General features: G+C 36.7%; 2 protein-coding genes across 2 annotated transcripts; both read right to left on the bottom strand.

Annotated features, from left to right (window-relative positions):
* Window positions 1-2,093: 2,093 nt before the first annotated feature.
* On the bottom strand, window positions 2,094-9,307 carry LOC127986935 (NACHT, LRR and PYD domains-containing protein 3). The gene is made up of 9 exons (XM_052589195.1): window positions 9,055-9,307; window positions 7,736-7,807; window positions 7,429-7,634; window positions 7,287-7,323; window positions 5,429-7,205; window positions 4,970-5,317; window positions 4,007-4,168; window positions 3,658-3,704; window positions 2,094-3,330 (listed from the first exon to the last, which is right to left on the bottom strand). Exons 3-9 carry the CDS (start codon window positions 7,600-7,602, stop codon window positions 2,777-2,779), a joined length of 3,099 nt encoding a protein of 1,032 aa, XP_052445155.1. The 5' UTR covers window positions 7,603-7,634; window positions 7,736-7,807; window positions 9,055-9,307; the 3' UTR covers window positions 2,094-2,776.
* Window positions 9,308-12,081: 2,774 nt separating this feature from the next.
* LOC127988206 (SLAM family member 9-like) lies at window positions 12,082-25,950 on the bottom strand. Its single transcript, XM_052590832.1, has 4 exons — window positions 25,736-25,950; window positions 25,031-25,360; window positions 12,637-12,930; window positions 12,082-12,212 (listed from the first exon to the last, which is right to left on the bottom strand). Exons 1-4 carry the CDS (start codon window positions 25,800-25,802, stop codon window positions 12,082-12,084), a joined length of 822 nt encoding a protein of 273 aa, XP_052446792.1. The 5' UTR covers window positions 25,803-25,950.
* Window positions 25,951-27,049: the final 1,099 nt, after the last annotated feature.

Here is a 27,049-nt window from a genome sequence, read left to right as displayed (position 1 = left end):
TCCATCCTTCTGGTGACAATTCTGCCCCCTGATTCAGTTCGCGTTTAGCGCATCGCCGAAATCACGACATTTCGCGGATCCCCTGACTCCGGGTCACAACCCTACTTTGAGAATCCCTGGTTTACAGTAATAGAAAATATCGAGTAGAGTTTTTAAAAGTGCATCACTCACCATCCTTATGTAATCTAACTGGAGAAAGCTGTAGGCTACTGCATTTGTAAGTATTATAACTTAAAGTAATCTTCTTCTACAAGAGAATCCCAAAATGAAAACGAAAGCGTATCGTGAGTTGTGACGTTATCACGTGCTTCTAAAGCCAACACTATTCACAGCGGTTTAGTGGAGATCTATCCGACTCAATTTTAAAGAACATTTTATCCCAAAATATATATATTTACCATTTTGGCATAAAATGTTCTTTAAAATTGAGTCAGAATAGTATAGATATAAAGTAGCCTAATTAAGTTTACGATCTATTGTAATTAAATGTAAATTATTTTAAGCCATTTTAAAATAAACCATATTCATAAACCATATAATCATCAATGAAAAAAATTTGGAATAAGTCACGGGTAGGGTTAGGTTGGAGGGTTGCATTAGGGGCAGGGTTAGGTCTATGTTTTGGGGCAGTAATGTTGATCCAGGATCAGCAAAAGATGCTGAGGAACATGTCTGTCTGTTCATGTCTCATGAATGTTGCACATGGCGAAATCACGTTCACCTGTGTTTTTCTTTACTACTATCGCTGTGCATGCAAACGTGTCTGCGTTTGTCACAGGACTATTTGGATACGCAAAAGACAGCAGTCAAATTCATTCATTTTAGTTTCATCTTTTCCAACAGCAAAAGAGAAGCTAAGAAAAATGTCTCTAAAACATTTAGAAAACGTAATTGTTTTCAACGTTTTGAAACATTCAGAAATAAATTTTTCATAACTCAACATGCACATTAGCACAACATTTTTATATACAACATTTTTTTGTTGGACTGTTGAAATGACTGTTGAAATGTCAGTTGAAAACAAAATGAGGACATCTATGTGTCCACCACGTCCACTGCATCCTCAAAATCCAGGCAATTTGATAATACCTATAACATCAAAATCAACTGCGGGCGGCAGATCATTTTCCTATTTGGCGCCTAAACTCTGAAATAACCTACCTAACATTTTTCGGGAGGCAGACACACTCTTGCAGTTTAAATCTAGATTAAAGACCCATCTCTTTAACCTGGCTTACACATAACACACTAATATGCTTCTAATATCCAAATCCGTTAAAGGATTTTTAGGCTGCATTAATTAGGTAAACCGGAACCGGGAACACTTCTAATAACACCCGATGTACTCGCTACATCATTAGAAGAATGGCATCTACGCTAATATTTGTCTGTTTCTCTCTTGTTCCGAGGTCACCGTCACCAGATCCAGTCTGTATCCAGATCAGAGGGTCACTGCAGTGACCCGGATCCAGTACGTATCCAGACCAGATAGTGGATCAGCACCTAGAAAGGACCTCTACATCCCTGAAAGACAGTGGAGACCAGGACAACTAGAGCCCCAGATACAGATCCCCTGTAAAGACCTTGTCTCAGATGACCACCAGGACAAGACCACAGGAAACAGATGATTCTTCTGCACAATCTGACTTTGCTGCAGCCTGGAATTGAACTACTGGTTTCGTCTGGTCAGAGGAGAACTGACCCCCCAACTGAGCCTGGTTTCTCCCATGTTTTTTTCTCCAATCTGTCACCGATGGAGTTTCGGTTCCTTGCCGCTGTCGCCTTTGGCTTGCTTAGTTGGGGAAACTTCATTTACAGCGATATCGTTGACTTGATTGCACAGATACTAAACTGAACTGTGATGATGACATCACTGAATTCAATGATGAACTCAGTGATGTCATGAACTTTAACTGTAATTTTACATTATTGAGCCACTGTTTTCCTAATGAATGTTGTTCAGTTGCTTTGACACAATCTTTTTTGTTTAAAGCGCTATAAAAAAATCCATACATATTTTGCTGTCATTACTGGGACAGTTACACTCTTTGTGGTCTAGGGGGCAGCATTTAACTTCCTTGATTTCAGCGATCAGCAGAGTGAAGAAGAGGACTTTATTCATGTGTACATGCAGGGGCGTGATGCGCTCATTATTTCTTGAAGGGGCTTACTCTTGTAATGCACAGAAAATAGCAGTGTAAAAAAATAAATAAAAACAAATTATGATTACAGAAATGTGATTTAACATTTTGGTTTCAAATAGGCAGGTGGAATTTATAGGGAACATCAAATAAAATACTTTGCAGAAATGTTGGGAGCCAAAAATAATTGGACCCCATTAACTTCCCCTGTACAGAGAGGAAAAAAAAGTGTCTTCAAAGTATCTTCTTGTATTGTCCCGCAGAAGAAAGTAAGTCATATAGGTTTGGGATGTCAGGTTTGAAAAATCAGCCCAGTACAAAAAACACTGCATCAGATCCAATTAGTAAAACTCTATTTTTGATTAAATGAAACCAGTTCCACTGAGATATTCAAATCTAAAGACATGTTAACTGATATGAGACAAAAGAATGCTGGTACTGTGGTTTAGAGTTTATAAAGCGCACAATAATAAAGATGAAGTCATGTTTCAACACTTGCTGATCTTCTACAGTAGGTGCTTTTCCCAGCAGGCTTCTTTCAGTAGGTCTGCCAGGTTTTTACTGTAACAATCACACTCTCCTAATTTGAGGCATCATTCATGTCTGGAGCACAAACCGTAACTGTAAAGTTATAGTTATAGTGACGCTTGCCTTAAACGGACTGAGCTGTCTGGTTCATGAATACTGAACGCAGCGTAAAGTTCCTGGTCCCGAGGAAACTCTGCATCAAACATGTGCAAGAGTTCAGGCTCTGAGTCTGGGCTCAACTTATAGAAGGAAACAGAACCAGCCTCCAGGTCCATGAACACACCGAGTTTTCTGGTGGACTCTGTTTGAAGCAGTTTAGTTAGTGATTCAGTTATTTTGTCATGAGCCACACATACAGTTTTTGTGCAACATAAACACCATGACATCTTATTGCGTCCCAGACGTACGGTGTCATCTTCACCTTTCCTCTTGATTCCCTTACAGGCCACACCAATGTTCACCCCTGTCCCGATCACGTCCACCGTAAAGAAGCAACGTCCTGCCAGCGGCTGGCAGCACAGGACCTGGTTGCACTTGTCAAATCTTTCATTACTAGCAGGAAACTGTTGCCTCTCTCTCTTACGAACAGCTACAGTGTTGTCCTCGCTCAGACAGAGGTATTCGTTAGCCGTCTGAGGGTCAAAGGTGAGCATGACAGCATCTAAAAACAAAGAGATTTATCAGAAAATGTCAGCTTAAATATCTACAATTAGCAATAGCAGCATATTGAGTGTAGATTATGTTAAATAGTTTAGGGAAGTCACATGCTATACTTTAAACAGCATTTTGGTAATTCTTTCATTATTTTAATAAGAGCAGGTTTTAATGAACTCATGTACAGTAAATTAAAGAAACAGTATTTGCACTGCAATAAATGTATTGGTCACACCTCAAGACCTTTTCAAATGAAATGGAAAAAGGTGTTAAAATTGGTGAAGCAGTTACATTTTAAGCTGCAATCTTTCTGGTGGCCCATGTTTAAACTCACATTTGTACAGTCCTGGTTGGTGGTTGCAGACTCCTCCAGTGTAAATTCTAGTTAAGAGTTAGAGTTAGTATGGGTCAATATGTTAAGACAAGAATCACACCATTGCACATTTATTGAAGCATATTTTAAACATGAATGGATAGTCTCTTGTTCGAAAACTCTTCTAATTTTTAACTTTACATTAGTGCTTGTGTATCAAAGTTGTCTAAAGGAAGTATACTTGAACGCAACAGCGAGCAATTCACTGAATGGCTAAGAAGAATCAAAGTCCTCACTACATGTTTCATGGGATCCAGTGATGCTCATTCCAACCTTCCAAATTAACCAATACCAGATAAAAGCTACATACCTCAGTAAGGGAAACTTATCCTTCAGTACACGAACTTTCACACAAACTTTCTTTTCCAAGATCTTTCCAAGGATATTATACTGCAGGTCCAGTTCTCTCAGACTTTCTTTCAAAGATGACAGCAACTTCAAAACTCCTTCTTGAATCTGACAGCCTGAGAGTCTGTAAGGCAAATCAGAATTTTGTTCAGATCAACTGGCCAAGGAATGACAGTAGTTTGGTTTCTGTATATAACTTATTCACCAATTAGGCAAATTACTTTGTATTCAAGGTATACATTTTAATACATTTATGGTCATGTGACATGCAGCTAAACAAATTAATTATTTTGTGGCGAGTGGGGCGGGGCCGAGAGCATGGGAACGAGGAGTGAGGCCAGGTGTAGTGATTGAAGATGAGCTGCACCTGCGCCCCATCGCCGGTATCGAGTCCCACGTAGGAGATGGAAGGATATAAAACTGGAGCGACTATAGTGAAGGACGAGAGAGGACCAGGCCTGGGACATTATTTTATGTTTGCTTTTTATTTTGTGCGCACCAATCGTCCGTGAGGGGCTGGTGCGCTGTTTTGTGTTTATTTTTCAATTATTAAAGTTTAATTGATTGTGCGCCGGTTCCCGCCTCCTTCTTCCCGATGATTACAAAGGTGATATCGTTACATATTTCATCTTTGTCTTTGATTTATTTTTGATTGACAGCAAGTGCCTTTGTTAATTAATATTATTATTATTTTTTGCAGATACAAGTCAATTAGTTACCAACAACATGAAAATATTGTTAAAAAACAAATATTACATTTGATGTTTTTTTTTTATATAAAAAGTCACACTATAAAATCAATGTTTCAATTTCAATTACGTTCTTCAAACACCTAAGCATCTTTTCGAACTTACCATAGATGTCCTTACAAAATATATTTATCTCACCTGTCTGGACCCTGATGTTGTCAGTTACTTTGACTTACTTCAGAACTTCAAGATGACACTTTGCACTCCGCAGCCCAGCAGAGAGGACTTTTACTCCTTCGTCCTCTAGATTATTGTCACTGAGGTCCAGGATTTTCAGATTCAGATTTGATCCTGAAAGCACATTCTTGAAGAGCTCCATGTCCTGACTCTGAAGGTTGTTGTGGCTGAGGTTGAGCATCTGAATCTGGCATTTGGGATCACAGAAGGCCCTAGAAAGTTGCTTCAGTGCAGACAGTCCCAGACTATTGTGGCTCAGATCAAGATGAGTCAGGTGAGAGTTTGGTGAGGTAAGAAAAGGCACCAGGATTTCACAGTGTTTCTCTGTAAAGTCGCTTCCTTTGAGCCTGTCAATATTATTTAAAATGTTCCATATTTATTCTGTTAGACTGAACTTTGACTGGGAATATTTTATGATAAAGTATGAAGATGTTTACAGATGGTTTCATAATACTTACATAGCCTTTCTGAAGCATGTAATGGCTGGAGAGAATCTCTGAAATCCTTCTAAAGTGATGTTGAATTTCCTGAGGACAAACTCATCATGGTCTGTATCTGACTTCACAAACCGGAAAGCCAGAAGCGTGCACTGGAACAGTGTGAGGGGCTTTGTGGTCCGTGAGCTTTCAAGATCTGGCATCTGCAAAAAAGACCTGTCTTTGAGCTCCACGATGCAACGGACGAGACTAAAGCATCTCTCGGGGGACAGATCTTTCCTCCTCAAAGACTTAATGTACTTGGTCACTTTTTTGTGATCTTCTGAACTACTGTCGTCCAATCGAGGCAGGAATCCTTCGAGTAAACGTCTGCTGGAATCACAAGAAATTCCAAAGAGGAAACAGTTAAAAAGATCCAAGTGTTCACTTTTACTTTCGACTGCCATATCAATCACGCTTTTGAGAAAGTCAGACAAATTCTCCCCGTTTTTTTTTTTAGTTAATTCCAGGGAGTCTTGGTTTCCTGATAAAAATTCATGAAAAACAAACAAGGCTGCAAAGAATTCCTGGACGCTGAGATGGACAAAGCTGAAAAACTTGGTCCTGTTATATCCAAACTTGCTCTCAGAGACACAGGTGATGATGCCAGGATATCGAAGAGCTTCATCTAGATTGATATAATATTTCCTCAAGTCTTCTTTATAGAAGATGGCATTCTGTTTCTTCAGCTCCCAGTATGCCAATTTTGCCAGTTTCTTAATCAGTTCTTTGTACTTTACGAGAGTGTCTTCTGGTGACACGTTTTTCCCTTGATATTTGTTGTGGCTTAACCCAGTCTGAATGAGCAGATAGTGGATATACATTTCTGTCTGATTCGAGGGCATGTCCCTGTCTTTATTTGGACTTTTAATGATGGTTTTCAGAACAACTGATGAAATCCAACAAAAGAGAGGTATGTGGCACAATATCCACAGGCTCTTATGAGACTTCAGGTGACGGGTGACTGTTTGGGTTAGATCTGGATCCTCAAACTGCCTCGTGAAGTACTCCTCCTTTTGTTCATCTGTGAATCCTCTGATCTGCGTGACATATCCCCGTCTGAAGATCTCCGGTGGAAGCTGGTTAGCTGCCACAGGCCGGCTAGTGATCCACAGGTGTGCGGATGGAAGCAGTTTTCCTCTTAGAAGGTTTTCTAGAAGAACATCCAGCGAGGCTTCTTTAGAAGCATCTGACAAAATGCTTGTTTGAAAGCTCAACTCATTTTTATATTCATCCAGACCATCTAAGATGAACAGAACGTTTCTATCACAGATCCAGTCAGAGATCGGTCTCGCCTCTTTGAATTCTGGGTAAAAGGCACAAAGAAGGTCAAGAAGACTCTGGTTTTCTCCCTCATGTAAGTTAATCTCCTGGAATGGGAGCAGAAAAACAAACTCTAGATCCTGATTGGCTTCTCCGCTCGCCCAGTCGTTGACAAACTTCTGCACAGTGACTGTTTTCCCGATACCAGCGATTCCTTTTGTCAAAACCATCTTCATTGTCCTATTTTCACCCAAGGGTGGTTTAAGAATATCATTGTAGTTTATGACCGTCTGCGCTGATGTGTTGAAATCATTTGTCGTCTCAATCTGCCAGATCTCGTGTTCTTTATTGATGGGGTCTGACTCGTCATTGATGATGAACAGTTGAGTGTAGATCTTATTTAGAGAGACTGACTGTTGTAAGCTTCCCTCCAAAATCCTCTCAGAGTCCTTCATCATTCTTGATTTCATGTTATTCTTTACACTCTGAAGAGATTCTAAAAATCAGGACAAAGTCATGTGATTAACAGAAGTATTGTGCTTACGAATTAAGATTTTTATTAAGCAACAAATTTTACCATTGTTGTTCATTGAGGTAAAGCGTGGCACCTGTTGCTGAAAAAAAACAGCAACATACAAATCAATATAAACTATATATAAATATGAATATACCCTTAAGCCAGTTCTTAAATGCGCAACTCAGCAAAATGAAACACTCACCACATTGACATTCACTGTAACATCACCAGCTATTGTGGATCCTAGTATGTTTGGAGCAACTACTGTGCCACCATTTCTCAGGTTAATTCTGAAATCTTGAAGATACTGCTCTGAATCTTGAATTGATGGTTGTCTGAGCGATGCGTGTTGTGGAATGTCGTCTTGCTGTGCCATGTTTCCAAACTGTGTTTCAATGCTTTTACCATCTGTTTCAAAAAATAAATACATAACTAAAACTGTGCAAATTTTGCGGTAGAGAATATTGAGCAGGTTCTTATAACAAAATAAGTGAGAAATATGGTCTTACTTTCGATACGTCTGTTTTATCTTTTCCATATTCATTCTCTTTCAGAGGATCTTCCAACCTGCAGTTGTTCTGCTGTTTCAAGATAAACAGTTTATGATTAATTGTTATGCTTTATAATTAATGTTTACATTTGAAATCAAAAATCAAATATATGCATTAGTTTGGGATCTTTTAATGTTTTTTTTTTTTAACTTTTAATGTTTTTGAATTAAGTCTTTCATGCTCACCAAGGCTGCATTTAGCCTATTTGATCAAAGATGCAGATTTAAATATTATTATGGAAAATGTCAAATTCTGGATTTTTTAATGCATTGAAAGTTCAGAAGAACAGCATTTACTTTAAGACCTTTTTATGCATAAATTATTAAATCACAAAGTAATTTTTTTTTTACATGTTAGTTTTTACTTTTAAACAAGTTAAAAATTATGCCAGAAACTTTTTGGTGGTGGGCTATTCATACACAGGTGAGCACAAATACAAGCACACACACACACACAAGAACTCACACCCTCAAACACAATCAATGCACATATATACATGCACTCATACATTATTCATGTATACATGTATGCACTTTTATATGACCTAATACATAAATATAGACTGCCAGCATTTAAATAAATTATAAAATCTGAAGACTATTATTGCTTTAAAGTTTAAATCTATATCTAAACATGTTCAAGAAAAATATTGTTAAAATCTGGATAAAAGTATTTCTGGGAATCATCCATTGATGCATGTCTATTTTGTCTTTTTTTTTTTTAAGAACAAAAAGATTTAACACTTATTTCTAAGGTACTGGAGCATGTTTCCTCTATTATGCAATATAAAAAAGACTAAAAAAAAAAAAAAAAAACTAAAAGCCAAATCAGCATGATCAAATTCGCTGAGCAAATACAACATGGGCTTCTCGGAAGGGAAGGAAGTGGCGGTACTGAGCGTTTTACGAACTCAAGTTGGAAAAAGGGGTTCTGCAACAATGTACAGTATGTAACAATAAATAATGTGTTCTTTGAACATTGCATATGTGAATAATTAATAACTATATACACCCTTGAAATGGCATAATATCTAAAGGCATATTATTAATCTTAAATAAATAAATAAATGAATACATAAAAACGTTTCTCCCTTCATTCATTTTACCATCGGATATAACTGTTATCTTATATATGGATCTTAAATAGCAGAAAAAATCTATATTGGCGATATAATAACATCACACGCCTGTCTGCACACCTCATTTACAATTAAATCCCTACCCTTTTTCTTAACAGTCCTGAAAGGGAATATACCGGCATATGAAGTAATAGTCTACCTGCAGGCAAGTGGAGCTTGATCGATTTCTTCTGTAATAAAGGGCTCTTCTTCTCAGTCATACTCTTCATGTTGATCATGTTTACGAGCTGCATCACTGAACAGTTGTTTGCATATATATTTCCGTGTCTTGAACCTAAACTGTAAAAACGAAAGTGAGAGTTAACAGCGACGCACGTGACAGAAGTGGATATTCGGTGTCGAGAGGGAGGTCGAAATAATGTTACGTTCTGTGACGAGTTTTCGGAGCGTGTGTGAAGAAATCCCGGCAGCCAGAGGCAGCTTTCAGTGACGCGTTTTGAGGCTTATATCGCTTTAGAGGAATGAGGTCATTGATGTCCGAGTCCTCGCTTGGCCAGACTGCTTCAGAAAGCTGTTTAAATCATGTAAATTCACTGTACTCTGAACTGTTAAACTCAGCAACTTTCCAGTTTTAGACTAATAATAGCCTCATCCTGCCTATAATGAGCAAACACTTTCATTTCAAGCCAATATTTATTACACAGTTATGTTATATTAGTACATACCACTAACAAATGCACATTACATTAAATAGATTAGTCTATGTGAAAAATATTTATTTTCTTCACTTGTTGTCTTGTGTAGCCAGACCTTCAGACTGATGGCTGAAGGTCTGTGATTTATGGCAGCTTTCTTTGGCCAAGGCCGTCTGTGAAGCCGTTTCCCTTATGAAAAATAACCATGGTTTTATTATAGTAAAACTTTAGTAACCCATAGCTTTTTTGGCTTGTTGACTACCATTTGTAGATATGTAATACCATGGTTAAAATATGGTTAATATAGCAAAACCATGGTTAATTTGTGGTTACCATGGTATAGGTTTTTTGGTTTTATTTGTATTAAAACCATGGTTGATTTTCGTAAGGGTTGACCGATGTGACCAATCACAGTCGCCACAATACCAAACCATTTTGTAAAACTCTCAGATGTAATTTAAAGATTATATCCCGCAAACTGTCAATATTTCACATAGTTTTGAAACTCCGACATAGTTTAGTTGATGCTGATAAGCACTCTTCGTCACAGTTGTTAACACTACAGCTTTCTTCTTTCGTGAGGGGGTTAGTCGCCATGACATCTTTGTTTCCAGGTGGAACGTTAAAGAATGTGACTTACGTCTTCCGGAAATCCTGTAGAATAGAGCCTGAGACTTGGTCATTCAATTCAATTCAAGTTTATTTGTATTGCGCTTTTTACAATACAAATCGTTACCAAGCAACTTTACAGAAAATTACTGTATGTTTCTACAATATTTAGTAATATTTAGTATTAAGGTCATCTGTAATGTATCTGCTTGTTTTACACTCTTTGGCCACCAGGTGGTATTGTGAGCAAATTAAGCCTCAAGAAATTAACCTTTTTGTGAATCACTTGGCTGAAAAGCTTCAATGCATCATCTTTTTAAGTGCTTTTTTTATAAGTAGGATGAGGGTGGAGACACTGTAAAGAGAAACACAGAACAATGATGTCTCTCAATTATTTTCTTAAACATAAGTGGAAGATGAGCGTCAGGTTTGAACAATAGCCAAAATAAACAGCAACACGGACAAAAAAAAAAAAAAAAAAAAAAAAAATCACCAAATGACAGAATAGGAAAATTTAATAAGTAATGAAATATATATATAAACATTTATTCGTTTAGCAGATGCTTTTATCCAAAGCGACTTACAAATGAGGACAGTGGAAGCAATCAAAAACAACAAAAAAAGCAATGATATATAAGTGCTATATATATATATATATATATATATATATATATATATATATATATATATATATATATATATATATATATAGCATTACAAAATATATAAAAACACACAATAATACTGTGAAATGTGGAGTGAAATAAAAAATATCATATGAAAACTACATCTCCTAAAAACTACTGCTTTTAAATGAAATGTAATGAAACACCGGTGTTATCAAAGTGACATCAGTGTGCATCCTCATTTCTTATTTGTGCATCCTCATTTCCTTTCCTCACATCTTAGCTCCACTCCCTTTAGGATACGAGGGGAAGAGCATGTAAAGGAAAGGAGGACGAAAGAATCAAATGATGAACATTAGAATATTCCTGATCACTCAAGCATCACTTAAAGTGTCATCAGCTGCCTTTATGTTGTTAAAGTTCGTTGTTTTAGGCATTCATAATAAACATTAATAAAGCAAGATGCCCTGTTGAAATATATGACATGTATGACTTATTTAAACTGCAGAGGTAAAATGTAAATGTAAATTTTTACAACAGATGTGAAGGGGGAGAATTTATATGTGCATCATTTTTTCATCAAACAAGACTTCCTCATATGATACATCTGTGTGTCCTTCCTCATGACTCCTCAGGACGCCTCTTCACTCCTCGATCTTCACCTCCTCATGGTGTTATGACAGAATTGAGACGTCTACAAGATGTCTGAGCTTGATCAGTCTTTCATATCTAAACAGATGAATATGTTTGATCTGCTGCAACGACATCCTGCAAAGAAACATCAAAATAATCAAAATTAAAATCAAGTGTCCAAACACTGAATTTTAAAAGTGAAGGACAGAATAAATGAAAACAGCAGCTCTATTTCCACAGTTGAGCAGAATGAGTGAAGAAAAGCTTTCAGCGTCATCACATCAGAGAGAAACACAGCAGTTTGATAACATATTCTCAGACACATACACAACAGACTTCAGGTTTTTAAAGAAGCTGAGGTGTTTACACACACACACACACACACACACACACACACAAAAGTCAGAGTTCACACAGAAATATGATATATCTTACCGTATGCTTAACTCGATCTGCAGAGAATGTTGTATTAGCATAAAGTATCTCTTCCTCTTGAGCCTTAACTGTTTTAATGATAATCACATTTAATAAACCTAACTACATTTAATATTTCATAATATTTATTTATTTACTTATTTTATATATATATATATATATATATATATATATATATATATATATATATATATATATATATATATATATATATATATAACTAGCATGTCAGTACTTGCCTTCTTTTCCCAATTGTTTACGCTTTCTGAAGCAGTAGATCAAACCTCCAACTACAGCTAACAGCAGCAGCAGCAGTGCTATAACAACTATTGAAATGAGACGTAAACTCTCTCCCCGTTCTGTAATGCACAGAAAAGAACCAGTAGTGTAAATTCTTAATAGTTTAATGGTGGAATCTGTCACTGAACCTATTCAATTTCACCTAAGCATGTATTCAAATAAAGTATTTGAATATTTTGATATTTGAATTGGGTCTATACCGCTCACAACAGTTTTTATTTTTATTTTGCTAAATTTAAAGTCATTACTTTGCATGTAATATTTTTAAACTGCCTACAGGCTTTCATTTCAGACGAATGCCACACCCTGACTGGCTAGACAAACACTTGTATATGAGAAAATCTGCTAACAGTGAACTGTCAAGATGTAAATAACATTATAGATGAGAGAACACCTCAAAGCACATAGACATGGACTAAATATTTCAATAAAACACTATTTTATTTCTTTAACACAATTAGAGGAAAAAAGATCATGTGATACCTGGACATGGCTGACAGAGTTGAGTGATGTTGATGTTGTGTTGAGTCTGGTTTGTGATGGGATTGTTGATCACACAGCTGTAGATGTTGTTCTCCTGATATTCCACCTCCAGAGGTAGAGAGAGACTGATGCTGAGATCAGACACACTGATGCTGGACAATAAACTGTTTCCTTTGTACCAGGAGAGAGTCACAGCACTCACATTCACAACTGAACACAGCAGAACACATCTGGACACTGATGATGATGAACAATTTGAAGTGTCTCTGATGATGTCAGGAACAGGCAGAGCAGCTGGAAAACATAAAAATAAATGTTGTTCAGCAAGAACAATGAAACATAAAAACTCTGCCTTTGCTATACCATATTTGTGTGTGTGTGTTTTTTACTTTCAAAATGTAACAGACTGGTGATGATGTCCGTTTGTTTGTTTGTTTATTTCCTTAATGCCTTTCCGACATCTATTATCATATTCACAGCCAGAACCAGTTCATCCACACACAATTCAATCCATTCACAAGTCTCGTCTTTACACACACACACGTCTGGGGACAATTTGTAATTGAGTTCAGTGAATTGAGTTTTTGTGTTATTGAGTTAACTGAATTCAGTTGACCTGACTTTCATGTCTTTGGGCTGTGAGAGAAAACCGGATCACCCGGCGTAACCCCCCGCAGACACAGAGAGACCCTCGAACCAGCGATGATGTCAGTTACAGTACACTGTTAAAAATTTATTGTAATTTTACAGGAAATTCCTGGCAACTAATTGCCGTGAATTTACAGCAAGTAATATACAGGTAATATATTGTTTTTTTCAATACAATAGAGTCCTGTATTTATACAGCAGTGCTACTGTGATTAAAGTAGCATTATTACAGTAAAATGCTGTAATTTATTTTAATTTACTGTATATTTACTGCAACTCAGTTGCCAGGAATTTCCTGTAATTTTACAGGAGACAATTACAATTGAATATTGTAATTCAAAATATATTGTAATTTCTAAATATAATAAAATACTGCAATTTTCCATCTTCCAAAATTAAAACCAAAGCAATGGCAACTTTTTATTATTTGTTATTATTAACACATGCAACATCACATATTACAAACTTATTTTATCTTTTTTTTTCATACAAACAAAATTACAGTTTCACTGAAGAATCTAGCTCACTTCCAGACGTCCAGACAGTCTATCATCAGGGGGAACATGGTAATAAATAACAAAAGGTCCCAAGCAGTCTTGAACTGGGGAAGCTGTGGGGTGTGGGTGGGTGGGCATCAATACTAGCCCATCAACTCAAAGCCCAGGAGTCTTCTTAATAGGGTGCAGACAGGTGCGTTGAGCCCATGTCTCTTCTCTGCTTTGCTGACATCTTGGAGTTGATTCAACAAAAAGCTCTGAAAACAGAGAGATGGAAAACAAGTTTTCATATCAGGTAATGATAAATACTGTGTAAAAAAAAAACAAACATAAAAAGTAAACTTGCTTGTAGAACAAAAATGACGTTGATGTATTTATTTAACATCAACACATTTAACAACATAACATTTAGAATTACATTGGCTTTTACATTGTTTTTCTTAAATATATAATGTCACTGTATGCACTGTAAATTGAATGTCGCTTTGGACAAAAGTGTCTGCAAAATGGGTCATATGACATTGCTAAAAAGAACATTATTTTGTGTATTTGGTGTAATGAAATGTTTAAGCGGTTTAAGGTTAAAAAAACACATTATTGTTTCTCCTCTACAGGTACTCCTCTCCTCGCCTTCTGAAACGTGTTAATTTTTACAAAGCTCATCGTTCTGAAAAGCGAAGTGTGCTCTGATTGACCAGCTATCCAATCTATCTATCATGTGACTGAAATGTTATGCCTCTTAACATACTGTGCCCTGTCCGGCCGAAGCAACGAGACAAACATTTAATTGTAATGTTTATTTCATTATAATGTCAAAACCCATTATAAATGTGATATAAACATGATTTCTAGTCGTGTTCTCTTTTGGAAGGCCAAACAAAGTAGTTTCCCTTTTTAAAGAAACAGCCTTTAAGACTGACGCTTCAATTCAAACGAACAAACACATGAGAGCAATTTCAAAAGCATAAGGAGCTGTCTGTTCTGCTCTCTTTAGCTCTTATGAATTTCACACATCGATCGACCTGCACAGTGCAAACAGCCAAAACCTGGATGTTTTAGGCAATATTAAAATCCTGCCGGGGACGTGTCCCGTATGAACGGCACATACGGCCACCCTATACAGATGTTCTTCATTCACCAAGAGCTTGTAACACTACAAAGAGAAAGGAAAAAGTAAAATCACATCTAATGACTTTAACCCCCAAAATTTACTTAATGAAAATTGTAATGTTAAACTGCTGTCTGTCAGACTTTTCTGTGTTTACATAAATGTCTTGCAGGGCAATACCAACTCTATGTTAGACACTTAATAGAAATAGCTTTGTCTCCATCCAGCTTTTTAATGCACATTGTAACATTTTGAAAAAAAAAAAAAAATCCTGAATGGAAACGGTTCAAATTCACATAAAATATTCTAATGTGAATAAAACTTTTTTATGTGGATCGACTCGCTAATAAATGCAACATAAATGCACATTTGTTGCAACTCTATCGGCTGTTTTAAGATGCCCCTTAAGTTTTGATCCCACATCTTTTCATGACTACTCTCCTGTTCATTTCTAATTTAACAGATCTGATGGAAATGCTCTCCAGTTATAGGGTTTCTTTGCCAAATTTCTATGAATGCGCTTAAAAGGTGCAAAGGAATTGGATGGAAAACTGTCTTTTGACATCAATGCATAGAGTATATCATAGAGTCTATTTTTCTTTATAAGTGTGCAAACAGTTTTAACATACCTTTAGTGCTTGAGGCCTCTTTAGGATACTGTTAGTTAGACACGTAGACAGCGAAGGTCGCTGGACTCCATTCAGAAGGTTGTTGTGGGGCCCCATCACAGTTGTCCCTTCCAAAGAAATCATCCATTTGTCTGCACTTAGTGCCTCTCCTGAAATGAAAGTGAAAGTGAAAGTGAAGTGACATTCAGCCAAGTATGGTGACCCATAATTTGTGCTCTGCATTTAACCCATCCGAAATGCACACACACAGAGCAGTGAACACACACACACACTGTGAGCACACACCCGGAGCAGTGGGCTGCGGCGCCCGGGGAGCAGTTGGGGGTTCGATGCCTTGCTCAAGGGCACCTAAGTCGTGGTATTGAAGGTGGAGAGAGAACTGTACATGCACTACCCCCACCCACAATTCCGTCCGGCCCGAGACTAGAACTCACAACCCTTCGATTGGGAGTCCAACCCTCTAACCATTAGGCCACGACACAAAGTACCAATTTTATCAGGTGGGAGACAAAGTTATGGTATGGTTTTTCCTAATTTAGACTAGGCATTTTATGGATGCAATAGGCTTATGTTGAATTACAGCCTTTCCTTTCTTCTTTGACATATAACCATATGACAATTATTAACAGGGCTTAAAGCAAGCAAAAGTATGTTCCATCTAGCAGCCAGTGTGCAGCTGATCCTGCGGAGCGTCTACAGCTGTTCCCGCTCAGTATTTTCCTTCTGCCTTGACCATTCATGACCGTGGTACACACTGTAAAACCCGACAAGTTAACTTAACTCAAATCGTTTGAGTAAACAGATATCCTTAAGTTATGTTAACTCAAACCATTTGAGGAAACCGATTGCCTTAAACCATTTAAGTTGAAAAAACTAACAGTTATGAGTACTCTGAACTTAATTCAGTTGAGTTCACTGAAAGAAGATATACATTGCAATTAAGTGATTAAGTGATTAATTGAGCTTTAGTGATGAACAGCTGCTGTTAACAAACATAATTACTGAAGAAAAGAGAGAAAGGAACAACAGCTGACTTCAGACACAGCCTCACTCAAACCTGACAAGTTATGTTAACTCAAACCGTTTGAGGAAACCGATTGCCTTAAACCGTTTAAGTTGAAAAAACTAACAGTTATGAGTACTCTGAACTTAATTCAGTTGAGTTCACTGAAAGATGTACATTGCAATTAAGTAATTAAGTGATTAACTAAGTGCTGATTGAGAATTAGTGATGAACAGCTGCTGTTAACAAACAGAATCACTGAAGAAAAGAGAAACACAAGAACTACTACAACTGACTTCAGACACAGACTTAGATGAAATCAACTGAAATAAAATACATGAAATCTCTCAAGATCTGATTAAACAACCCCACAAACAGCATCACCAGCTCCACTTATTAATAACCAGACTGACTTTATTTCTGTCAGACGTCTACAGAAGATCTTATTGAGAATGAACTAAGGTTTAGATGTTGATTTATTGTTTCATTTGAAGTAACCATGTTAGAGATCAGTGTTTGCTTTAGTTGGGCTCTTGACCCTTGATTTCTGTCTTAGTCTTTTCTCTGGCTGTTATAACCGTGTGTTTCTGAAACACATTTGTTGTAACTCAAAAGCCAAGAAGAAATGCCATCAGGTGTTAACCTGTACCTAGATGTAGGTTGTTATACTTTATATTGGTGATGATAATCATCAATTATTGAACTGCTAGGAGTCTAATCTCTGATGAAATAGGTGTTGTGTAATTAGTAGAAGTGATTCTAGAAAAAATGAAACTAAGAGCCAGTGATTCTGTGATAATCAGTTAACATAAAAATGTCTTTCGAAACATTTAGTACACATACATTTTTCTTCTATGCAAGTAACTGGTCAAACACAGACATCAATAATCAGAATATGAACCTCTACAATGGTGACGAAAAAAACATGCTGCAATGCATGCTGGGTTGTAGTACAAAACTCATCCATGGCTCCCAGCATGCTCTGCAGCATTTTTTTTTATTTTATATTATGGTCACCATTGTTGAGGTTCATAATCTGATTATTGATGTCTGTGTGTGACTAACTGACACCATAGAAGACCAAACTGTTTGGAAAGTCTTTGTATTAACTGATTATTACAGAACCACTGCTCTTAGAATCACTTTTACTATAATCAATCGAATTACACAACACCTATTTCATCAGAGATTAGACTCGGTATGGATCAATAATTGATGATTATCATCACCAATATAAAGTATAACAACCTACACCTAGGTACAGGTTAACACTTATTTCTTCTGGCTTTTGAGTTACAACGAAAGTGTTTTAGAAACACACTGTTATAACAGCCAGAGAAAAAAACTAAGACAGAAGTCAAGGGTCAAGAGCCCAACTAAAGCAAACACTGATCTCTAACATGGTTACTTCAAATGAAACAATAAATCAACATCTAAACCTTAGTTCATTCTCAATAAGATCTTCTGTAGACGTCTGACAGAAATAAAGTCAGTCTGGTTATTAATAAGTGGAGCTGGTGATGCTGTTTGTGGGGTTGTTTAATCAGATCTTGAGAGATTTCATGTATTTTATTTCAGTTGATTTCATCTAAGTCTGTGTCTGAAGTCAGTTGTAGTAGTTCTTGTGTTTCTCTTTTCTTCAGTGATTCTGTTTGTTAACAGCAGCTGTTCATCGCTAATGCTCAATCAGCACTTAGTTAATCACTTAATTACTTGAATGCAAAGTTTTTAAAACTTACAGGGTTTAAATCAAGGCAATCTGTTTACTCAAACGGTTTGAGTTAAGTTAACTTGTTGGGTTTTACAGTGCAGTTATGCCGCGTTTCCACCGACCCCCCCTCATTTCAATAAGACAAAATATGATATCAAGCACCACTGCCTCCTTTCGTTTTCATTTTCATTCGTTAAACATATTAATAGCCGCAGAAATGAAGTTCAGGGAAATGTGTAACGTAAGGCTTAACTTACATTATATAAAACAAAATATTATACCAAACAGCAGCCTATTGTCTCCTTTTTTCATTTTAACATATTAAAAGATTAACTGAATAAAGACCAAAGATTACCTGTTAGGTAATCACCCAAAACAAATTATATTTTATGCTTAACCACTACAGAGACATCAGAGCCAGCGGCAAATGTCAGAAGGTCTAGCCGAGTTGAGAGTGCTCCCGACGGATTAATGATCACTGAGCTCCCGCTGATCGCGTGGAGTTGACCGTCTCCGACATCAGCGAAACACATTTTTTAATAGACGCAGTCTTTATAAATAAACTGAATATTTGAGTTTTAAACAACTACATTCTCGCCTGAAATAGTTAAAACACTATACCTTTCATGACACGATGACAGTAATATTTTTTAAATTATCAAAAGAAATGGTGGTTGAAATTACAAATTCTGAGTTGCCACTCCCGAAAGCAATAGTATGTTCCTGCACAACCGGAGGCTGCAGATTCAGGACCGCAGATCTGGGCCGCAGTTCTAGGACCCTAGTTTTTCCTGACAGCGCCACCTACCGTACTGGCCAATATAGCGATGGCTGCAGTTTCAGGAACGCAGTTCTAGTATCCTTTTGGTTTAGTTTGCAGTCACGTTACTTTGTATATAGCATCAATATATTAATCTCAGTAGCATGTTTTTAAATGTGATTTTTGATTCAAAATGCAGCAGAGTTAAATTACTAAGTGTGCTTTGAGTCACCATTTTAAATTGAAACATGAATTTACACAAAATATAAATGAAATATAAATTTTGTAAAATTGATGTATATCAATGTTAAAACAATTGTAAAAAAATGAAGAACCTTAAAAGTCTTGAATTGTCTCTTGAATTATACAGTATATTGATTCACTTCCTTAAAGGGGGGGTGAAATGCTCGTTTTCACTCAATATCCTGTTAATCTTGAGTACCTATAGAGTAGTACTGCATCCTTCATAAATCCAAAAACTCTTTAGTTTTATTATATTCATAAGAGAAAGATAGTCTGTACCGATTTTTCCCCGAAAAACACGAGTGCCTAGAGGCGTGACGTGTGGGCGGAGCTAAAGAATCACGAGCGCGAGTAGGATTTTGTGTTGAGCGAGTCTGGAAGCTGTGACACAGATCCAGAGGCTGAAATTTAACAAGAGCAGCATCAGCAAAGGCTTCTCTATGTGGTATGTACTGAAACTGTATATATTTGCTTAGCGGTTTTGGAAAATGACTAAGTTCCACTTTATGTCGTCTTTTTTTTTTTTTTTAAGCTGTAAGGTTACATGTGGAAAGTGCAGTTTGATAACAACATCGCATGTTGTTTACTTGATGTGCTTACGCGCTGATAGCTAAGTTAACAACACAGAGATATTTGAAGCAGTTTTACTCACCGCCTGCGCTTCCAACACACGATCGTGGCCCTTTTTCGTTGGGATTGCATTATCCTTAAGAAATAAACGATGTGCAAATCCAAAGTCAACCTGGGCCTTGTTTGTAAAACAAGCATCTTCGAAATTCAGGGGAACAAACACAAACACTTGCACAACTCCGTTGATGCTCTGTAAAAATAAACTCCATCCACTGGTCCCTAATGCTGTTTCTCTTTTGGTAATCTGTGCAGGGTTGTCTTGCCCTGGCAACCAAAAACACAGTCCTTTTGTGACTTTTCGCGACGCTCTCGCTCTGATCAGTGATCAGTGTCTGTTCTCAGCCTCTTAGTGCTCTGCTATACGGGAGCGCGTGCTCTTCCGGCAGACGCGCCCTCAGGACCCATATAAGGAAATTCCGCTCCATCTAACGTCACACAGAGCCATACTCGAAAAAAACTTTCCGAAACTTGTGACAAACCGGAAGGAGTATTTTTGGAACAGAAATACTCCTTCAAACGTACAACTTAATTTTTGAAACTTTGTCCATGTTTAGCATGGGAATCCAACTCTTTAACAGAGTAAAAAACTCAGTATGCATGAAATAGCATTTCACCCCCCCTTTAAGGTGAATAAGCTCATTATCAGGTAAGTTAAAGTTGGAATCAGCGTATGGAGTCACTAAATTACTGCCAATATTTTAAAAGTTGTTGAGAGGCAAGGCAAGGCAAGAAACAAGAATGATTCAAGAATGTTTATTTTTTACACATATATACATACATATATATATATATATATATATATATATATATATATATATATATATATATATATATATATATATATATACAGTATTGTTCAAAATAATAGCAGTACAATGTGACTAACCAGAATAATCAAGGTTTTTAGTATATTTTTTATTGCTACGTGGCAAACAAGTTACCAGTAGGTTCAGTAGATTCTCAGAAAACAAATGAGACCCAGCATTCATGATATGCACGCTCTTAAGGCTGTGCAATTGGGCAATTAGTTGAATTAGTTGAAAGGGGTGTGTTCAAAAAAATAGCAGTGTCTACCTTTGACTGTACAAACTCAAAACTATTTTGTACAAACATTTTTTTTTTTTTCTGGGATTTAGCAATCCTGTGAATCACTAAACTAATATTTAGTTGTATGACCACAGTTTTTTAAAACTGCTTGACATCTGTGTGGCATGGAGTCAACCAACTTGTGGCACCTCTCAGCTGTTATTCCACTCCATGATTCTTTAACAACATTCCACAATTCATTCACATTTCTTGGTTTTGCTTCAGAAACAGCATTTTTGATATCACCCCACAAGTTCTCAATTGGATTAAGGTCTGGAGATTGGGCTGGCCACTCCATAACATTAATTTTGTTGGTTTGGAACCAAGACTTTGCCCGTTTACTAGTGTGTTTTGGGTCATTGTCTTGTTGAAACAACCATTTCAAGGGCATGTCCTCTTCAGCATAGGGCAACATGACCTCTTCAAGTATTTTAACATATGCAAACTGATCCATGATCCCTGGTATGCGATAAATAGGCCCAACACCATAGTAGGAGAAACAGGCCCATATCATGATGCTTGCACCTCCATGCTTCATTGTCTTCACTGTGTACTGTGGCTTGAATTCAGAGTTTGGGGGTCGTCTCACAAACTGCCTGTGGCCCTTGGACCCAAAAAGAACAATTTTACTCTCATCAGTCCACAAAATGTTCCTCCATTTCTCTTTAGGCCAGTTGATGTGTTCTTTGGCAAATTGTAACCTCTTCTGCACATGCCTTTTTTTTAACAGAGGGACTTTGCTGGGGATTCTTGAAAATAGATTAGCTTCACACAGACGTCTTCTAACTGTCACAGTACTTACAGGTAACTCCAGACTGTCTTTGATCATCCTGGAGGTGATCATTGGCTGAGCCTTTGCCATTCTGGTTATTCTTCTATCCATTTTGATGGTTGTCTTCCGTTTTCTTCCACGTCTCTCTGGTTTTGCTCTCCATTTTAAGGCATTGGAGATCATTTTAGCTGAACAGCCTATCATTTTTTGCACCTCTTTATAGGTTTTCCCCTCTCTAATCAACTTTTTAATCAAAGTACGCTGTTCTTCTGAACAATGTCTTGAACGACCCATTTTCCTCAGCTTTCAAATGCATGTTCAACAAGTGTTGGCTTCATCCTTAAATAGGGGCCACCTGATTCACACCTGTTTCTTCACAAAATTGATGACCTCAGTGATTGAATGCCACACTGCTATTTTTTTTAACACACCCCTTTCAACTAATTCAACTAATTGCCCAATTGCACAGCCTTAAGAGCGTGCATATCATGAATGCTGGGTCTCATTTGTTTTCTGAGAATCTACTGAACCTACTGGTAACTTGTTTGCCACGTAGCAATAAAAAAATATACGAAAAGCCTTGATTATTCTGGTTAGTCACATTGTACTGCTATTATTTTGAACAATACTATATATATATATATATATATATATATATATATATATATATATATATATATATATATATATATATATATATATATATATATATTATAGTTCAGTATAATATATATATATATTATGGTTCAGACCAAATGTTTGGACACACCTTCTCATTCAAAGAGTTTTCTTTATTTTCATGACTATGAAAGTTGTAGAGTCACACTGAAGGCATCAAGGGCTATTTGACCAAGAAGGAGAGTGATGGGGTGCTGCGTCAGATGACCTGGCCTCCACAGTCACCGGACCTGAACCCAATCCAGATGGTTTAGGGGTGAGCTGGACCGCAGACAGAAGGCAAAAGGGACAACAAGTGCTAAGCATCTCTCGGGGAACTCCTTCAAGACTGTTGGAAGACCATTTCAGGTGACTACCTCTTGAAGCTCATCAAGAGAAGGCCAAGAGTGTGCAAAGCAGTAATCAAAGCAAAAGGTGGCTACTTTGAAGAACCTAGAATATGACATATTTTCAGTTGTTCCACACTTTTTTGTTATGTATATAATTCCATATATAATACCACATGTTAATTCATAGTTTTGATGCCTTCAGTGTGAATCTACAATTTTCATAGTCATGAAAATAAAGAAAACTCTTTGAATGAGAAGGTGTGTCCAAACTCTTGGTCTGTACAGTATATAAATGTCATTTTTGTGACAACATCACAAAAGCACCAAAGTGAACCCCTTCTCCATCAGTTGCTGCACGGATAAAATGGCTGTAGGCTTCAACTCTAGAGAAAGAGAGAGTGAGAGACAGAGAGAGATAAATAAGAAAATGTGATTTTTGATTCAAAATGCAGCAGAGTTAAATTACTAAGTGTGCTTTGAGTCACAATTCAATATATATATATATATGAAAAGTGAAATTCCTTACAGCATGTGGTGCATCTCTTCAATTCGGGCAGGGATCTCTCTTTTTGATTGTTATATGTATCTTGGAAAAGAGAGAGTGTACTTGTTAGAATATTTTGAGATCATGAAAATATCCCTAGTGCCTTTTTTAATCATCTGTCCTACAGTGAGCCTAATCGAATCCATAAAATCACTTCATATTGGCCATGCAGAACATGACAGAAACTGACACATGACAGCAATGTATAACTGTATGTGGAGTAGACCTGCAGATTAGGCCAAATTGTAACAAACTATTAAAATTGCCAAATGCCTCATTCATCATTGCAAAACAATGCCAAAACAACAGGCTAACACACAGTGCAGCTAGGCAGTCAGTGCAGTTTAATTATGAAATATATTTTATACATAAATATGGTAAAACAACGACTATTAAGCCAGTATTCACACTAATACATTAAGCTGCAGGTAAATCTTACAAACCTTACATCAACCATGCTCTTGTCATCTGATAAGTTTAATGTGCAGGCTAGATTCACTTATAATACTTCGTCATTAAAACACAATTAGGATTTATGAAATCATAGCCACAAATTAACGTCGTAGTAATTAATACAACTAGCTCACAAATTCTTAATTTGGTGGGAATTAATTATTAATTCATAGTTAGCAGTTCTCACTATGTAAACTTTGCACCGTTTAAACGTTATAAAATAAAACTAAATTAAATATCGGTACTCACCGTCTGGTTGCTGTCCACGTCGTCCATCTTTAATTAGTGTTGATTCAGTACAGTAGGTGGCGCTGTCACAAAAATACTAGGGTCCTAAAGCTGCGGTCACAGAATTGCGGTCCTGTAACTGCAGCCTCCGGTTGTGCAGGAATACCCTTCTCCCCGAAAGTTCAGTAACGTTACCTTTGAACAAGTAACTTACCTCGCGAGCAGGGACTTTCTGAGGGGCATCATGGTAGCTGCGGTGGAAGCACACCGAGTTCCAGCCCAAAGTCCATAGTTTCTGGGTAAAGTTCTTGCAATGGAAATTTGGATAGAGTATGAAGACGCGATTTTAACTAACTTCACCCTATTCCACTGAATTATACCAAATGAAACAATCAGCACTCACTCAGATCACCAGTATTAATATATAAAGACTTATATTAAAAAAATTATGTTACATACCTGAGACATGTTCTTTCTTCCAAAAAAAATGTTAAAATACTTCTGGTACCGTCCGTTGGCCGCGTAATTTCAAAATTCAAACAGCAGCGATCCCACAATGCTATGCGGTTGCTGTAAAAAAATGCTTCTACGGTGGGGTGTAGTTACAATAATTTTACAGGACTGTCCGTTAATTTCCCATCATGCATTTGCATTTACAACAAAAACATGAATACAGTGCGTTGTTGTAAAATTTATTGTAAAAATTACATCAATTGCTAACAGTGATATATCTGCATACTAAACTGACTTTTCATTCTTACACCAATTTATCCATCTAAACTGTAATGATTTAATTCTCTTTCTCAATGTGATTTACAGCTTTTCTTACCTTTATTATACCTAAAACATCAACAATATTGTCTTCCTTCTATTCATAAGTATTTCAGTCAGGAAATATAAAACAATAATCGTTATAAGGGAAGTGTCTTGCAAAACAGGGTGTTGAAAATAAGTTTCACTTACACTTTGGTTTGTCATTAAATGCTCATAAATCACAGATGAATCAGGAGAAAAAATGTTGTAATTTTGAGAATCATCAGTCTGGATCATCATTAGCAGGACACCAGTTACTCACCATAGACAGAAACATTGAATCTCTTGTATGAAGTTCCTCTTTCTTTGTTGATGATTGTTACTTTATAAAGTCCAGAGTGTTCAGATCTGATGTTTCTGAAGGTCAGAGATCCAGTTTGATTGTCCATCTGGAGTCTTTTCTCAAATATTGTATTAGTGGCATCTATATAAAGGTTCTGTCTGTGGATTTCAGCTATTCTCGTCTCTTTAGGTCCAAACGTCCACAGTATCTGATCATCTGTCTGTATTTCAGTAACATCAGTGTTTAGAAAGACAGAATCTCCCTCCAGCACTGACACTGACTTCCCTTCATCTGTATCACCAAAAACACCTGGAGAAAACAGTTTATAAAGCAAATTAAAAACCTGTTTAAGTTCAAACAGAATATTAAGATCCAGCAGGACAACTTAATTACTCTTAAGGCAAGAAACTTCAGGCAAGCCACTTTTTTTATTATTATTATTATTTTTTTTTTACAGTTTTATATTCCGTTTTATTAGGCTATTATTTATTCTTTTTTTTCAAGTAAGAATTCTGGACCTTGCATTGTCCAATATTCAGATGTTTTTTGATGTAGAAATGTATGCAATTGATTTAATATTTAATTAGTTTATGCTTTATTTGCATATAACATTTCAGAGAAAGTTTTTTTTTATTCCAATGATTCTTCATTTGCGATAAATTGAGAAAGTAAGTTATAACATACCAGTCGATAGCGAAACACACAGACAGAAGAAAGGTGCGCTGTGAATCATTTTTCTTAACATCTCCATAAACACCCAACGACAGTCTAAACATGACGCGAAAACTGAGTGCGTGTGAAAAACAACTTCATCGACCTGGTCCTCTGCCCACAGGAAGATGACAAGCTAAACAAGCAAAAAATAATCACATTTGAAGATTGTTCCATTAGCTTTGAATGTTCGGTTCTTAAAAAGGAAGTCACACATTACTCTTCACTTAAGACAACCCCCACCCCCCTCTCTCTCTCTTTATTTACAATTGGCCTACAATAATCAGCTTCTTCGTCTCTACTAGAACAACAGCTCTAAGTTCTCTACTACAAATAAACTTCTTTAAGTTTAGTGCGAATCCCTCTAATTCCTATTCTTAAAAAAATAAATATATCTTTTTAATTAATAGTTTTAATATTTATTTGTGATTAAGTAAAATCATTTTGCCAAATAATAATAAAAAATACTAGTAATAAGAATAATAATTCACTATCAATACTTCCGCATTAAATACAGAAGTGTCCTGTTAATGTTCAGAATTGCTAAAGGCATTATTAGATACAGTGTTCAGGGATGACCTGACATTCATTTTTGAATTAGTTTGTGATTTGTTTTGTTTTTTTGTCAGGTAGTTAGGAAGGTACTTTGTATTTTTGTTTAATTTGATCAAGTTACTTAAAGGGGGGGGGGGGTACAATGGTGTTTTGTGTATTCAGAGTTGTTGCTTAACATGCATACGTTGTCAGTGTTGTGCGCTTGCTTAGACCTTTGTTGTGATAAACAATAAAGTGCACTTTTTCTACTGGTTTCTGGAATTGCCAGTCTGCTGTATACAAAGCCGATTTCATTACTTCTATTATTAGTCATTCAAAGCTTAATCTCATGGCCCTAACAGAGACCTGGGTCAAACCAGAGGACACTGCTACACCTGCAGCACTCTCCAATTTTCATATTTTCCCACTCCCCCCGTTTGACTGGAAGAGGTGGAGGTACTGGTCTGCTCATCTCTAATGATTGGAAATGTCATCCTTTAACATCTTTCAACAACTCCTTTGAATCTCATTCAGTTACTGTTACCTACCCTCTTAAAATACATGTTGTAGTTGTCTATCAAGCCCCAGGACCACTAGGTAACTTTTTGGATGAATTAGATGTGTTGCTCTAAACCTTTCCTGAGGATGGTACTTCCCTATGCTTGGAGATTTCAACATCCACCTAGATAAACCTCTGTATGCTGATTTCCACACTCTGCTTGCCTCTTTTGATCTCAACCGAGTGTCAACTAC

This window comes from Carassius gibelio, chromosome B22 (assembly GCF_023724105.1).
Source record: "Carassius gibelio isolate Cgi1373 ecotype wild population from Czech Republic chromosome B22, carGib1.2-hapl.c, whole genome shotgun sequence".
NCBI lineage: Eukaryota > Metazoa > Chordata > Actinopteri > Cypriniformes > Cyprinidae > Carassius > Carassius gibelio.
The sequence above is the reverse complement of the archived record's forward strand: the minus strand, read 5'-3'. Positions and strand labels throughout refer to the sequence as shown.

Excerpts from the sequence above, each read along its gene's own strand:
- LOC127988206 (XM_052590832.1), bottom strand. The coding sequence starts at position 25,802 with ATGGAGATGTTAAGAAAAATGATTCACAGCGCACCTTTCTTCTGTCTG. Across the intron at positions 12,931-25,030 it reads ATTCAATGTTTCTGTCTATG|CTGCTCTGCCTGTTCCTGAC; the intron begins GTGAGTAACTGG and ends TATGTTTTCCAG. Across the intron at positions 12,213-12,636 it reads ACTCTGTCAGCCATGTCCAG|AACGGGGAGAGAGTTTACGT; the intron begins GTATCACATGAT and ends TGTGCATTACAG.
- LOC127986935 (XM_052589195.1), bottom strand. The coding sequence starts at position 7,602 with ATGGCACAGCAAGACGACATTCCACAACACGCATCGCTCAGACAACCA. Across the intron at positions 4,169-4,969 it reads TGTCATCTTGAAGTTCTGAA|ACTCTCAGGCTGTCAGATTC; the intron begins GTAAGTCAAAGT and ends TTTGCCTTACAG. Across the intron at positions 3,331-3,657 it reads CCAACCAGGACTGTACAAAT|ATGCTGTCATGCTCACCTTT; the intron begins GTGAGTTTAAAC and ends CTTTGTTTTTAG.